This window comes from Triticum aestivum, chromosome 1D, assembly GCF_018294505.1.
Source record: "Triticum aestivum cultivar Chinese Spring chromosome 1D, IWGSC CS RefSeq v2.1, whole genome shotgun sequence".
In the NCBI taxonomy this organism is placed as follows: Eukaryota; Viridiplantae; Streptophyta; class Magnoliopsida; order Poales; family Poaceae; genus Triticum; species Triticum aestivum.
Genome location: NC_057796.1, coordinates 114,788,944 through 114,803,247, shown reverse-complemented (window position 1 = coordinate 114,803,247; position 14,304 = coordinate 114,788,944). Strand labels below are relative to the sequence as shown.

At 46.3% G+C, this 14,304-nt stretch overlaps 2 protein-coding genes and 1 pseudogene across 2 annotated transcripts in view; all 3 read right to left on the bottom strand.

The window, feature by feature from the left end:
* LOC123180660 (DNA-directed RNA polymerase III subunit 1) overlaps positions 1–12,832 on the bottom strand; it is a 35,161-nt gene extending 22,329 nt beyond the window's left edge. The window contains exons 1-7 of the mRNA XM_044592744.1: positions 12,647–12,832; positions 12,365–12,494; positions 11,617–11,766; positions 6,937–7,093; positions 6,631–6,806; positions 6,413–6,525; positions 6,259–6,338 (exon numbers count right to left, since the gene is read on the bottom strand). Coding sequence (XP_044448679.1) covers positions 6,259–6,338; positions 6,413–6,525; positions 6,631–6,806; positions 6,937–7,093; positions 11,617–11,766; positions 12,365–12,494; positions 12,647–12,738 — 898 coding nt within the window. The 5' untranslated portion in view covers positions 12,739–12,832. The remainder of the gene's footprint in view (positions 1–6,258; positions 6,339–6,412; positions 6,526–6,630; positions 6,807–6,936; positions 7,094–11,616; positions 11,767–12,364; positions 12,495–12,646) is intronic.
* Positions 2,652–3,784, bottom strand: LOC123180661 (protein FAR1-RELATED SEQUENCE 9-like). The gene is made up of 2 exons (XM_044592745.1): positions 2,925–3,784; positions 2,652–2,797 (listed from the first exon to the last, which is right to left on the bottom strand). Exons 1-2 carry the CDS (start codon positions 3,725–3,727, stop codon positions 2,743–2,745), a joined length of 858 nt encoding a protein of 285 aa, XP_044448680.1. The 5' UTR covers positions 3,728–3,784; the 3' UTR covers positions 2,652–2,742.
* LOC123183811 (uncharacterized) lies at positions 10,697–10,835 on the bottom strand (annotated as a pseudogene).
* Positions 12,833–14,304: the final 1,472 nt, after the last annotated feature.

The following is a 14,304-nucleotide window of genomic DNA, read 5'->3' as shown; positions in this document are numbered from 1 at the left end:
CACACGCCCTGCCAAAAGTTGGGTAGATTCCGTGATTGCGCTCAGGCACGTCATGTGGAAGGCGGTGGTTTCGGTATGGGCGGAATGGACCCTCGTGTGTATGTCTCTCCTTCGCATCCGCCAAACAGGATCATTTTTTTTCGTCGGCTACAATGACCATGGAAAGCACGCATGCCAAAATTTATCGCGTTTTGACACTGTATCGATTTTCTATGATTTTTCGGGCCGAAAAACCCTAAAATAGTGCCCGGACGTGACGCAATTTTCGAACATGTTTTCATTCAATCATTTCTGTTATGATTAATTTTCATGCAATTGCAGGTTGTTGACGACCTGAAAGAGCCTTTCGAGTCCCAAAAGAGCCATCTTGCTCTGAAAGTCTACCTTCAGATCTGAAGGAGCCCAACCAACAAGTATTGGTATGTTCATCTCTTGTCTATATTTCCTAGTAAATAGTTTGCAACAAGGATGAGCTTGCAAAACAAAACCCAAAAGGGAGATCCAGATCCTTGACTCCATGCTCGATCACGAAGACCGCCTAGAACTGCGCCAAACCGTGAGTTGCAATATGGATATTACTAAATTGTTATATGATTTAACTGTTAGACAATGACAAAATATCATATTTGACACTCCGTTTTGCAGCTGCTAGGTATGGAAGCACATGTGAATCTATCTCTAAGAATGAAGGGGGCCCAAAATAGCAACTGGCCTGACTCACTACTGTCAAAATGGCCAGTTTTTGTGAAGAAGACCCCACAACAGTCAGATGGGTACATACACAATTGTCAAATTTTGTTTTCAAACTAAATTAGTAGGACTGCGCACTAACAATTATCTTAATTTATTGCAGTTGTTCATGTGGGCTATTTGTTCTTAAAAACATGGAATCCTGGACAGGAGACGAGCACACTGACGAGTTCAAGCAGGTAAAAGCACACAACATATTCATATGCACTAGCAGTTTGACCGGAACTAACTTTTCCTCTTGCATAGGTTCACATTGACAAATTCGGAAGGGAACTACCTGCTATGCTGGTCAGCTCGCCACTTAACAAGTTGAGGAAGCGCTACCTTGAAGCAACAACCAAGATGGACGAAGACTCCAAGATGGACCAAGACTGAAGACATACACGCGTCCAGGAGTCCCTTTTGAGTCGTGCCATGTAGTTTCAGTCCTTTTCCGCGTTAGCAATTTTTAGGGAATAATATCGCATGAAGACAATTCGTGTTTTGTGGTTTCATTTTTGTGTGTTACCAAACTATTTTTACCATACTCTATTTCTTATGGAGTAATTCGACAGATTTCAATAAAGTGTTAGCAAACTATTTACTATGATGCAATTACTAGGAAATATAGACAAGAGATGAACATACCAATACTTGTTGGTTGGGCTCCTTCAGATCTGAAGGTAGACTTTCAGAGCAAGATGGCTCTTTTTGGGACTCGAAAGGCTCTTTCAGGTCGTCAACAACCTGCAATTGCATGAAAATTAATCATAACAGAAATGATTGAATGAAAACATGTTCGAAAATTGCGTCACGTCCGGGCACTATTTTAGGGTTTTTCGGCCCGGAAAATCATAGAAAATCCATACAGTGTCGAAACGCGATAAATTTTGGCATGCGTGCTTTCCATGGTCATTGTAGCCGACGAAAAAAAATGATCCTGTTTGGCGGATGCGAAGGAGAGACATACACACGAGGGTCCATTCCGCCCATACCGAAACCACCGCCTTCCACATGACGTGCCTGAGTGCAATCACGGAATCTACCCAACTTTTGGCAGGGCGTGTGAGGCCCCACCCGGGTACCCGACGCCAAAAATGAACGAAATGTTGTGCGGCAAAATTGTGTGCAAGTTAAAAACATAAAGAAAAAGACATCGAATATCAGTGATCTTTTTTATAGAATCTGAAATGTCATTAGGAACCTTTGCAATAGGCGAAGTCCCCTAGTGCCTCCACATATAGTTCAATGAAGACCGATGCTTGTCGTAGATGCGTAATGAAGGTATTTAAGGTGGCCAGCTGGCAACCTAGCCCTAATACAGGTACGTTTCATATTATTAACTGTGGTATTTAATGCTAGGTACTCGTCAATTCATGTTACTTGCATAAATTTTTAATATTTTGAAAAAAAAATCCCGGATGTGGCACTGTGCACAGTACTTTAAGTTTGGCGCTGCTATTCATCTATTCACAATTGCCAGCTTAACTGGTTAGTGTTGCTGCTCTCATATGTGAAGTCTGAGGTTCAACTCCCCATCTCGACTTTTTAATTTCTTTGATTTTTTTGAGATTTTTTTATTTTCTTTCATGTTTAATTCGGCGCCTACAGGATGCACCTGGTGGGTTCGGGGTGACTTTTTGAGACCGCTAGGGCCTACATGGGCCTCATCCAGGCAACCGAATAGGCCCATAAAGTAAGTGGGTCTATGGTTTATTAGCCAGGCAAACAGCAACTTGATTATAGCGCTCGAAAGATTTATTAGACCATTATTAAAAAACGATTATATAATCAAAGGACCAGAACAACGAATATCACAGGTGGTCAAAGAATGACAAAAGGGCATTGCAGAATTAAGTAAATGCTTGATACAGCCAAAACCGCCATATTACAATCATCATGTCCTACGCATGGAGCCAAAAAGGAAAATGTTCAATATCCAAAGGGAAAATTACATCAAGACACTTGAAAATCCTGACACTTTTAAAAAGTTTAGACAAGTAGATAGCTGATTCAACTGATGTGTGGCTCTTCAGCATAATTAACGCCTGTCCAACTTTGCCCGCAGCTGATGAGAATGGATAGAGAAAATACATTAGATGGAAAGTGTGGGCAACACATTCTATGAGGAAACATAACTTATTTTATCTGCGCCAAATGTTAGAAATATCACTGAAAAAACAGCGCGTCCTTACTCATGTTTGGGCTTCTTTTTCTTCATAGTCTCCTGGAATGGCTTCAACCTGCCCTTCGATGGAGCACCTTTTGGAATAATTGGTATTGGATCCAGAACTTTAGTTGTGAAGGTTTGGCGTGCCCCAGAAAAATATGCCGGAAAAGGACCAAATGATGCTATGTTAGTATTCTCGTCATTCTCACCCTCATCAATAATACTGTTGAGAAATGCCATCACCCTCTCTGATTGCGCTGCGGATTTCGAAGCCTTAAAAAAAGCAACGCTTGCATCGTTACGGATCTCATGGAAACGATCCATCCGTTCTGACCATTGTTGCGTACTGGCACTCCTGTCTGAATCGAAGGCAGGCTTGGCTTTCATCGTCCATCTTTTAGCAACACAACAACTAGGAATGGTGTCTAACCCAACGCACTTCAGAATAGCAAATATATGTGTGCATGGAATATCCTCACTCTCCATCTTCCGGCATTGGCAGTGCACACTCGCTATCACCGAGCCCACATAAACACACCTCACATCAAATCTTACTTGCCTCCCCTCTTTATGAACAACTGCAAACCTCGTCAAACTATCTTCCTTGTTCACCTCCTCGACTTGCCATTTTGATAACCTCACGATCTCCCCCTTAACCTTCTCGAACATTATAGGGGTGTAGATATATGACGCATTTTTCTCCAGTGGGTCAGCCATTAATTCAGTGAAGGGCACCGTCTGCGAGGCCACGACATCCATTGCAGCCTCATTCCTTCGCATAACTGAGATGCAATGCTCATGGTGTTGCAGCAAATCAATAAGTCTCATTCTCCTGTCCAGCTGCACATGAAGCGTAGAATTTAGACTTTCGCTCCTTTGATTACTTCTCATGCCCAGGAAGTGCCTTCCTTTGGTATAGGCTGCAGACCACTTCTTTCCTAGCTCGTACATCCTGCAGATCCACGTGTCTTTTTCCGTTATCCCATAGTGTTTGTTGAACTGGAGCCAACCTCTCTCAAACTCATCAACCTCGAAAGCACGGTAAATCAATTTTCTAAAGTCGCTGAGCTTCGGTTCCGAAGGTAGCGTACCATATTTTGTTCGATGTGCCAGCTACACAGCCGATGATCTGTGTTCGACCATACCTGCAATATTGCTCTCGCCATTGCATGGTCCCCATCAGTGATCACAGACCTGGGATGGTTCTGGTGCATCGCCTCCAAAAATGAATGGAGCAGCCACTTATATGATGCCACGGTCTCGTCTGATACAATGCCGACCCCAAAGACAACTGTGCTGCGATGGTGGTTCAATCCAATGAATGGGACAAATGGCAAGTTATATTTGTTTACACGGTACGTGCTGTCAAACACAACAACACCACCAAAGGCATCATAGTCCAACCGGGACTGCGCGTCTGACCAAAAAAGGTTCTGCAGATGGCCTTCGCTGTCTGTGCTGTACCTGTAAAAGAATTCAGAATCTCTCTCTTCCTGCGCAGCCATATAGTTCAGCATGTATTGGGCATCAAAACCTTCAATCCTTTGCTTCTTGTACTCAGCAATAAAATTATATAGGTCCCGAGACACACAGCCGACTTTGTCATACCCACCATGCTGCTTCTCCATTACGTCCATTATCTGATGTGTGCGTAGACCACCAATACCATACTCAATGGCATCAGCCTTTTGAGGATCATTAAGTCCACGATGAGACCATAAGAAAGGTGTCTGGTCAGGCTTAGTGAATTCATGGTTATGCTGGTCCACAAAGTCCTTGACAAACCATTCACGGGTTTCCATATTGAGCTCGATTTGCAGTCGAGCGTCACATCCACAACGAGAGAGTGCCCTTGGTTTCCTTTTCCGGTTGGACCTTTCAAAGTTTTTCAAGGACCTATATCCTTCTTTGCTGCACATGTACAACCTTTGGATTCTTATGCCTCCCTTGTTTTTCACATTGGCCTTCCTCACGCTGAACCCTTTGGCTTTAGCATATCTGTTATAGAACTCGAAACCTTGTTCCTCGCTTGTGAATGTTTGACTAACCACCGTGTAATATTCTTCAATTTCCTCTATGCTGACGTGGTGAGCATCCATGTTGTGTAACTGCCATCCACAAAGAAACTGAATAATGTTATTTAGGCATCTCCAGTGCCAAACTACATCATAAAAAATGTAAATCAAAGTACTTCTGCTACATACACCGGCAAGCAATTCCTGCTCTAGAGAATCATTGATAGCAACTTACAGCTTCTCAAAGAAGAAAAATCATCCTATGAGTTGGTTGTACTACTGTATATCCTTCTGAGGAACAAGATTATTATTAGGAAAGGAATATAATCTCTACTGTACATTCCTCTGAGGAAAGAGCTGATTATTAGGAAAAATATCAGTTTAGTGCAAAGCCTCAGATAGTAATCTTTATGTGCAGCTAAGTTTTCTAGTAGTTTGAAAAGTTGTGGTGCTTCTTTGACATGGTTTCCTGAATGACGGATTTGTACAACATTCTGCTATCAATGTGCTTTCGTGATCCTGGAGATTTCATGTTTCATAGGACAATTGACATGGAAATATACACCCTGCTATGATCTGGGACTAATCTATGTCAGGCCGTTTCATTACTTGTCAAGTAGTTTGCAGGATTCGCATGAGAACAAACAACGAGGACAAATAAAGCTACTAAGTAATGAAACGGCCTGACATAGAGAGTTGTTCATGTTCAAGCATTACCTTTCTGCAGGCCGACCAGCAGTGGTAGAGACGGATGAACAGGCGGAGCCAATGGTGACAGCTGATTAGCCGACGGTAGTGCAGCGGCAAGTGGCCGCCACAGCTCCTGTTAGAGGCAGACGGAACGGACGGGCAGGAAGGTTCCGGACGTGGAAGGCACGGCAGCCGCAAGCGGCGGCGAGAGCCACGGGTCGGCTGCGGCGGACGAAACGGACGGGCAGGAAGGATCGGAGGCGGACGGCGCGGCAGTGACAAATGGCGGCGAGAGCGACGAGTGGGCTGCGGTGGCCGGAACAGACGGGCAGGAAGGATCCCGAGGCGGACGGCGCGGCAGCGGCAGGCTGCGGTGGCCGGAACAGACGGGCAGGAAGGATCCCGAGGCGGACGGCGCGGCAGCGGCAGGCGGCGGCGAGAGAGCGGCAATTAGGGCTTGGGTGACGTGAATGCAGGTGTAGGGGCCGATTCAGTCGGGACTTTCAGTTGATTAGTAAACTTTTTATCGGACTAAACTGCCCTTGGGCTAAGAGAAAAAAATCTAATATAAAGTGCCTAGATTACCCTTGAAATCAACGGTGGATCTGTTCAAATACTAGTCTCTCCCGTGACTAGTAATTTGCACCGTAAAACCCCTCTTTTTAAGGGCCTCTTTAATTATGTGATTTGCAGTAACAATATTCTTCAATATGCAAGTAATACTATCTTCATTGCTGCAAGAAGCAAAGACATTAGTGGCATTTCAATGGCAGATGGCTATGCTGAAACACCATTATAGAGAACAAACCTCGTTTTATTGCCACCAACAAAAACAGAAGGACGGATGGGCACAGGTGGCACTGCAATCTCTGTAATGATAAGTTTCTCAGGTCTGTCACCAAGGTTCAGCAGTTCACAGTCCTGAAGTATGACAAAACCAATCAAGCAAGAGAACCTATGTTTGATAAATTGTGGTACTCTACCGAAAGTAACAAGTACTCCTGTAAGATGACAAACGACATCTACCTCATCAGTCATTCTTGTGAAAAGAGCGAGGACGGTTTGAGGGTCTAACAGGTGAACGGAAGGAAAGGATAGCTTTTCTTTCTTGTGCGATAAAGCAGACCGAAGTTCTTCTGTAGTTCCATCCAACGTTTTGCTACAGTCATGAACAATTGCCAAGCCTCCTCTGTCTTTGGCCCCTTCTTAGTGACACCTGTACATGCAACCCAAAATAGAAGGTTAAGTTCTAAAAGCTGTCAGGTCAGGTGTTTATTTTTCAAGTGATGAGCAACATAAGAAAGAGAAAAGAAGCATTAGAAGTAAGCTTGCCATTCATGTATCCACACCAGTGGCAACGGCATGGCCTGCATTTGTCCCTAACTTTACTCAGGATGGCGCTTTTGTGCAGTACTTCTGCTCTCGGATTCCTCATCCTCTTCAGAAACTCTTGGCGGTCTTTCTCCGAAAGAAGAACCATGCTGCAGCGCTGCAAAGGCATCTCATCGTGAGGAGCGGTTAAGGAAAGGAAAAACTAAAACATGATCAGACATATAAGGGAAAAAATATTGCCTTTGTGAAACAGCGGAGAACGTCGTACCTCTCTCGAGGCGACGGTTTCGTGTTAATATAGGCAGGGGCATATCCCTGATAAGCATACAAGTTTGTTGGGATTACATCTTGAGGTACAAGGAAAGTAGAGATAAGATATATATGGTGCAGTGCACCAACCATACTTCTGTACCTGGTGCTATCCTCTTGATTCAAGAGTTTCCCTTTTGTTAAGGATAATTTCTCAGAGCTGGATAGAGGTGTTGGAGCTGCCTTGCAACCTTGCAACCCTGCTCTTGCTACAAGATCAGTGGCACACTTCTCTTGGGACAAGTGAAGCTCATCTTCATTTCTTTTTACTTCAATGCCAAGGAAGTAGTGCAAGTCTCCTAGATCCTTAAGAGCAAACTCAGAGTTCAAATCCTTGAGCAGTGCTGAAATAGCTTCATCAGATGAGCTTGTGACAATAATATCATCAACATATATGAGTACAAATATAGATGTATTTGACTTGTTGAAAATAAACAGTGAGGTGTCAGACTTGGAAGGAGCAAACCCAAGTCCTTGAAGCTTTGAACTCAACCGAGAATACCATGCTCTAGGAGCTTGTTTTAATCCATATAGAGCCTTGGCAAGCTTGCATATGTGGAGGGGTTTTTGTCTGTTTTCAAACCCAGGAGGTTGTTTCATGCACACTTCCTCTTCCAGAACACCATGAAGAAACGTGTTCTGAACATCTAGCTGGCGTAGACTCCATCCTCTGAATACGGCAATAGACAAAACAAGAGAATAGTAGCAGCCTTTACGACAGGACTAAAAGTATCCTCATAGTCTAGACCGTACCTTTGCTTAAAACCTTTTGCCACTAGCCTAGCCTTATTACGATATATGGTGCCATCAGATTTCTTTTTAATTCTGAAGACCCATTTACAATCTATAACATTTTTATCTTTGCCTTGACGTGCTGGAACTAAGTGCCAAGTTTTATTTTTGTGAAGCGCCATGTATTCATCTTCCATAGCCTTCTGCCACTTTGGATCGCCTAGAGCTTCTGCAACAGAGTGTGGTATATCTGGTTCATGTGAAACACAAGTAAGTCCAAACTTTGCTAAAGACTTGTAATTTTTGGGTTGAGTTACTCCCCTCTGAAGTCTAGTGCGAGGTGGTGAAGAGGGATCCGCAGAAGATCCAGCGCCAGGAACAGCCTCAGGCTCGCTGGGCGAGGACATGCAGACCGGATCTTCTGTGGCCGGTGCACGTGAAGCTGAAGAAGAAGGCGCCGCAGAGGATCCCGATCCAGCAGGGGGTGCATGATTTGTCAATGATTGCGCCGGCGGGACAGGGTCTGCAGCGGGATCCACACGGGAATCAGCGCCAGTACCCTGCCGTGATGGGCGCCGCGCGTAGCAGCGCGTGTCGGGGCCGAACCGACCAGGTGCGGGGCCAGACGCGGGGCCGGGCGTGGGACCAGGCGCGGGCGGCTGGAGTTGGCGCCGCGTGGCGCTGGTGGGTTGGCGCGGAGCGGCCACCGGGCGGTCCACCGAATCGCTGGTGGCGTGTGGCGACGCGGGGCTCGAGGCGGATCGGCCTGACGCTAAGGGCGCGGATCCCGCGGGGGCCAGGGCGGCAGACTGGCGCAGAAGCGATCCCGAGGGGGATGCGCCGGGATCCCGAGGCAGATCCGCTCCGATGCTGCTGCTGTTTTGTCCAGGAAGCATAAAGTGATGATTTGGGCTGATTTCTTCACCATTTTCTGCACAACTTTTTTCTGTTGCATCACAAGACTCAAGACCATCATTAGTAAGAGAATTAGTCAACAATTGATCATCAGTGTCTAAAACATCCCCATTGTCACGACCGGTGAGATGTGAAGGTAGAAGAAGAATCTCCTTTTGAAGAAGAGCTCCGGCATTTGGATGAAGTTGTGCAAAAGGGAAGACAGTTTCATCAAACACAACGTCACGGGAAATATAGACACGTCCAGTGGATACATTAAGACACTTCACACCCTTATGTTGTGGACTATAGCCCAAGAAAGCACACTATTTTGATCGGAACATGAGTTTGCGGTTGTTGTACGGCCGAAGATTCGGCCAACACGCACACACAAACACTCGTAGAGATGTGTAGTCTGGTTTTGTGTGAAGGAGACGTTCTACTGGAGATTCATTGTTGATGACTCTACTAGGCAACATATTTATGAGGTGGACTGCGGTGAGAAAAGCCTCATCCCAGAATTTCAAAGGCATAGAGGCAGCCGCAAGTAAGGCTAGGCCAACTTCAACTATATGCCTGTGCTTGCGCTCGGCTGATCCGTTTTGCTGGTGAGCATGGGGGCAAGACACGTGGTGTGATATACCAATTTGCTGAAAAAAGGAGTTGAGGTTGCGGTACTCCCCTCCCCAATCGGATTGGAGAGCTAGGATTTTGCAATCAAACTTTCTTTCTACTAGTGCTTGAAAGTTGTGGAAAACTTGAAATACATAAGATTTCTTTTTGATGAGATAGATCCACGTGTACTTGCTATAGTCATCGATAAAACTTACGTAATAAGTGTGTCTGCCAACTGATTTAGGGGCAGGACCCCAAACATCGGAAAAAATGAGCTCAAGAGGTTTTGTGGAGATGCTTGTAGACATAGGATAAGGCAGTTGATGACTTTTAGCACACTGACATGAATCACAAATTGTTTCACGATCTCGCTCACCAACAAACGGGAGCTTATTCTTTTTAAGCAAATGTTCGACTAAAGAAAAAGATGCATGCCCTAATCTATCATGCCACTGTGTTGAAGAGACTTTGGTGACACCATAGGCTTGTTTATTCAATCTCCTAAGCTCCGGAATCAACAGGTACAACCCTAGAACGCATCTACCTCGATACAGAATTTTCTTCGTGACCTGATCCTTGATCAAAAAGAAAAACGGATGAAACTCAAGGAATACATGGTTGTCAATGGCAATGCGATGAACTGAAAGGAGATTTTTCGAAGCACTAGGAACATGCAAAAAAATTCTTAGACGAATATTTCTATGGGGGGTTTTAAGCATTGAATGACCAACGTGGCTAATGCTCATACCTTCTCCGTTGGCAGTGTGAACTTGGTCTTGCCCACGGTACTTCTCACGAACCGTCACTTTTTCCAGCTCGCTGGTGATGTGGTCAGTTGCGCCACTGTCCACATACCAGTTCGTGTCGACGCCGTAGGAGCCGTCAGCAGCGCCTGCAACCTTCTCATCTTGTGAGGATTCGCCATCGTCTTCATAGCGATACCAGTAGTCGCGGGCGGTGTGGCCTAGCTTGCCGCAGATTTGGCATCGCGGCGCATCAAGGTTGGCGAGAGGCCTGCCACCACGGCGGCCCTTGTTGTTGTTGTTGGAGGGCCGGCCGCTGCTGTTTCCGCCTGATGGCGGCTTGCCCTTGCCGCGCGGAGGTCCACGATAGCGTGAACTGCCGCCGCCGCGACCACCACCGCGAGCGACCACGTTGGCAGATGACTTGAAGCCCCCGCCCGAGTTGTTGTTGTAGAGGGCGAGGCGCTGATCAAAGTTGCTCATCTGAGCGTAGAGGTCGTCGATGCTGATGGTGTCGGTGCGCGCGTCGGTGGCGAAGACGAGGGGCTGATACTCCATGTCGAGGCCGGCGGTGATGTAGGAGACAAGCTCATCGTCATCGATGGGCTTCCCGGCGGCTGCGAGCTCATCGGCGAGTGCTCTCATCTGGGCGAAGTAGGCAGCAACGGATTGCGTCCCCTTCTGCGCCGTGGAGAGAGCAACCCGGATGTTGTTGACGCGGGCTCGAGACTGCGACGAGAACATGTGGGCGAGAGCTGCCCAGAGCTCGTGCGGCGTGGCGATGGAGGTAACCTGCACGAGGACCTCTTTGGTGAGAGTATTGAGCAAGTATCCAAGTCCCTGCTGCCCTTCTCTGAACCAGATCGGATGGAGAGGATTCGTCGTCTGCTCTTCTTTCCCGTCTTTGTCCTTCGTGACGAGGATCTTGACGGGTTCCGGCATGGTGCCGTCGGCGTAGCCGAAGAGGCCAGCCCCTCTCAGCTGCGGTGTCACCTGCGCACGCCACAGGACGTAGTTGGTGCGGGTGAGCTTTTCTGCAACCTGCCCAAGGGAGGCCTGGACGGTGCTGGAGGAGGACGACATGGCTGGCGGTGGATGGTTTTTGCTAGATGCGATGGATAGAGGGGGCTCTATATACCATGTGAAACAGCGGAGAACGTCGTACCTCTCTCGAGGCGACGGTTTCGTGTTAATATAGGCAGGGGCATATCCCTGATAAGCATACAGGTTTGTTGAGATTACATCTTGAGGTACAAGAAAAGTAGAGATAAGATATACATGAAGAGATTACAACCATATACTCTAATTACCCTAGACCGAAACTTATCTCAACTAAACCGGTGCGGTGGAGCGCCCCTTGGACTTGAACATTGTATGGTTTAACAGCCTTGCAGATGCACTTCAACACATTGACGATACTGTTGAAGAATCCGACGTTGAAAACCGGAAGCGCAAGCTTGATGTATCCGAAATGGCCCGGGCACTCGGTGTATGAACCGTGGCAAGTTGTGCACTCCCCAAACTTGTTTGCAGCTCCCTGAAATTTGTCACGATATATCACAGAAATCTTCCATTAGTTTATTTATTTCACAAGGAAAACTTTTATTCATCGGCTGGCAAAAATTTGTTGAAATGTCATAACAAGAGCCAGCCCTCTAATTACAACTATGCCACACAAGTTTTGATCAGTAAGACAATCCATTGCGCGCGCGCGCACACACACATACACACACACACAAGACAGTGGCATTCCTATTACAGGAAGCAGTATATATAATACTGAATTGTTCATAAACCCCTCACAGTGGCACTCCCCATAATCCCATATATACTCTGTTTGCAGCTCCCTGAAATTTCTCAGGGTAAATCTCGCGAGCATTTCGTTTAATTTATTTCAAGAAAGATGACCTTTTATTGCAAAATATTGAGTGAAATGTGATAACAAGAGCTGGTCCTCGAATTACAGCTATACCATATATGCCACGGATTGATCAATCAGTAAAGCATCTACTACATTGTACACGGACACAAAAGGTGGCATGCCCTTCATCGTGCGAAGCAACATAAATACACACACACACAGACAGACAGACAGACGCCTCAAGTAGCGGAAACCGGAAAGAGCAGCAGCATACCATCCGCGTGTCGAGCAAACCGCCGGGAGCGGGCTTGCGGTTCTCGTCGTAGATCCAGCCGTTATAGACCTGCGCCTCCGCGGACTTGCGGACCTCGCCGCCGGAGAAGGTGCTGAACCGCATGCTCTTTCTGAAGAGACGCAAATCATCCGAACAAACAGCAGCAGAAGCGAAGACAAAAAATCCGTCAGCGAAATAAACTTGGGCAGCGGGAGCGAAATTGAAGCGAGCAATCAAGCAGCAGAAGCATCGATGCTTTTGGTTTGAGCGCTTTATACGTACATCCTGTGAGTGCCGTCGTCATCGACGTACGGCTCCTTGGTGCACCGCAGCTTCTGCGCCTCCCCCTGCTGCTGCCACCGCGCCGCCGCCATCGGTCCGGCCTCGCCTCGCTTTTCGCTGGAATTCGTTGCCGCCGGTGGGGGTGGAAAGCGGGATGGGTGGCGCTAGGAGGGAGAGGCAACGGCGCTCGCCTGCGGAAGACTTAAATAGGCAGGGAAGAAATCTGCTTATGGTTAAAGGTATGTTTTCTAGGGCTGCTTGGTTGGTTAGATGGGATGCTTTTGCTCGTCACCGTGCCAGAGGTACGGAGTTCGAACTCTGCTTTTGCCTATGAACAGTAGAATAGAACTCATAATAAATTGTACGTAAGAGATTTTTTGCCTTTTTCTTAAAGAAGATATTAGGGTGCCTTAATTGCTTGCGCAAATTTTCGTGGAGAAAAACATGCCTGATGGTCTAAAGAAAAACAAATTTCTTAGCCTTTTATTTAGCTTATTCACAGCTTGAAGAAAAGCCTTTTAGATCACTCATTTTTATTTTCTTGCACATAACTCTCGGTAAAATATGAATGCAGTTAGAAGACAAGTCCCCCTAAAAAAAGTTAGAAGACCATAAAAAATCAGTCTTTTTTCAAATTGTTTTGATGCCACACCGTTGGGGACTTCGTGTCTCATGGCTACACAAGAGTAAGAACCTGCTCATGTCCTTCCACTGAATCTCACCATTCAATGTTCATCAACAATCGTCTGTAACTTTTTTTTATAAATATGACGGCCTCTCGGTATATCTCTAGTATATTGCTTTTAAGTGTGTCCCTGCTCATATCATCATTAAATGAATCATGCGCTCTCTGTAATCTCCGAATGGGGTTTGCCTGTGACCGATGTGTGTGACCATCCGTGTGATGGGTTGCACGGCTGTGCGTCCATGCCCTCCCGCTCATGGATTTTGTAAAAAAAAACTCAAATATAGATCTCCCAGGATTCTTCCTACATCGTTACACCTACTTGCATCGGTAACTCAAGCTGGAGCTCAGCCTACTACCTTATCCTCTTGTGCCCTAGTCCGCCATCCCATCCCTCGACCGGATCTCATCGCACCGTCATCTAGCCTGCCTCCAGCACGAGCCCAACGGCGCCTCTGTTCTGGTCCCTTCTCGGCCGACCGAACCCCTTTTCCTCCGCCGGCGACCCATACTTATACCGGCTCGTTCCAAGATCTTCTATGTTTTGGCCCATGATCACATTGTAGTTGACTCCATCTTTAAGTGGATTTGGAAATGTTCATGCATGATGAAGTTGAAGGTTTTTGGATGGCATCCAACTAATAGATCAGTGCATTACTCCTCACTGTTGAATAGACGTGATGGTGGTTCAGTTCATATTGAAATGTACTCACTCAACATAGAGTCTCTCTCTTGTCTTTAGTAATGGAATAAGTTACATGTTTTTAGAAACAAGGCGATTGCCAGGTATGATGCCCCCGATTCAATCGTACATTAATCATACACGCAAACGTGTACGATCAAGATCAAGGACTCACGGGAAGATATCGCAACACAACTCTAAAAATTAAATAAGTCATACAGGCATCACAATACAAGCCAGGGGCCTCGAGGGCTCGAATACAAGTGCTCGATCATAGACGAGTCAGCGGAA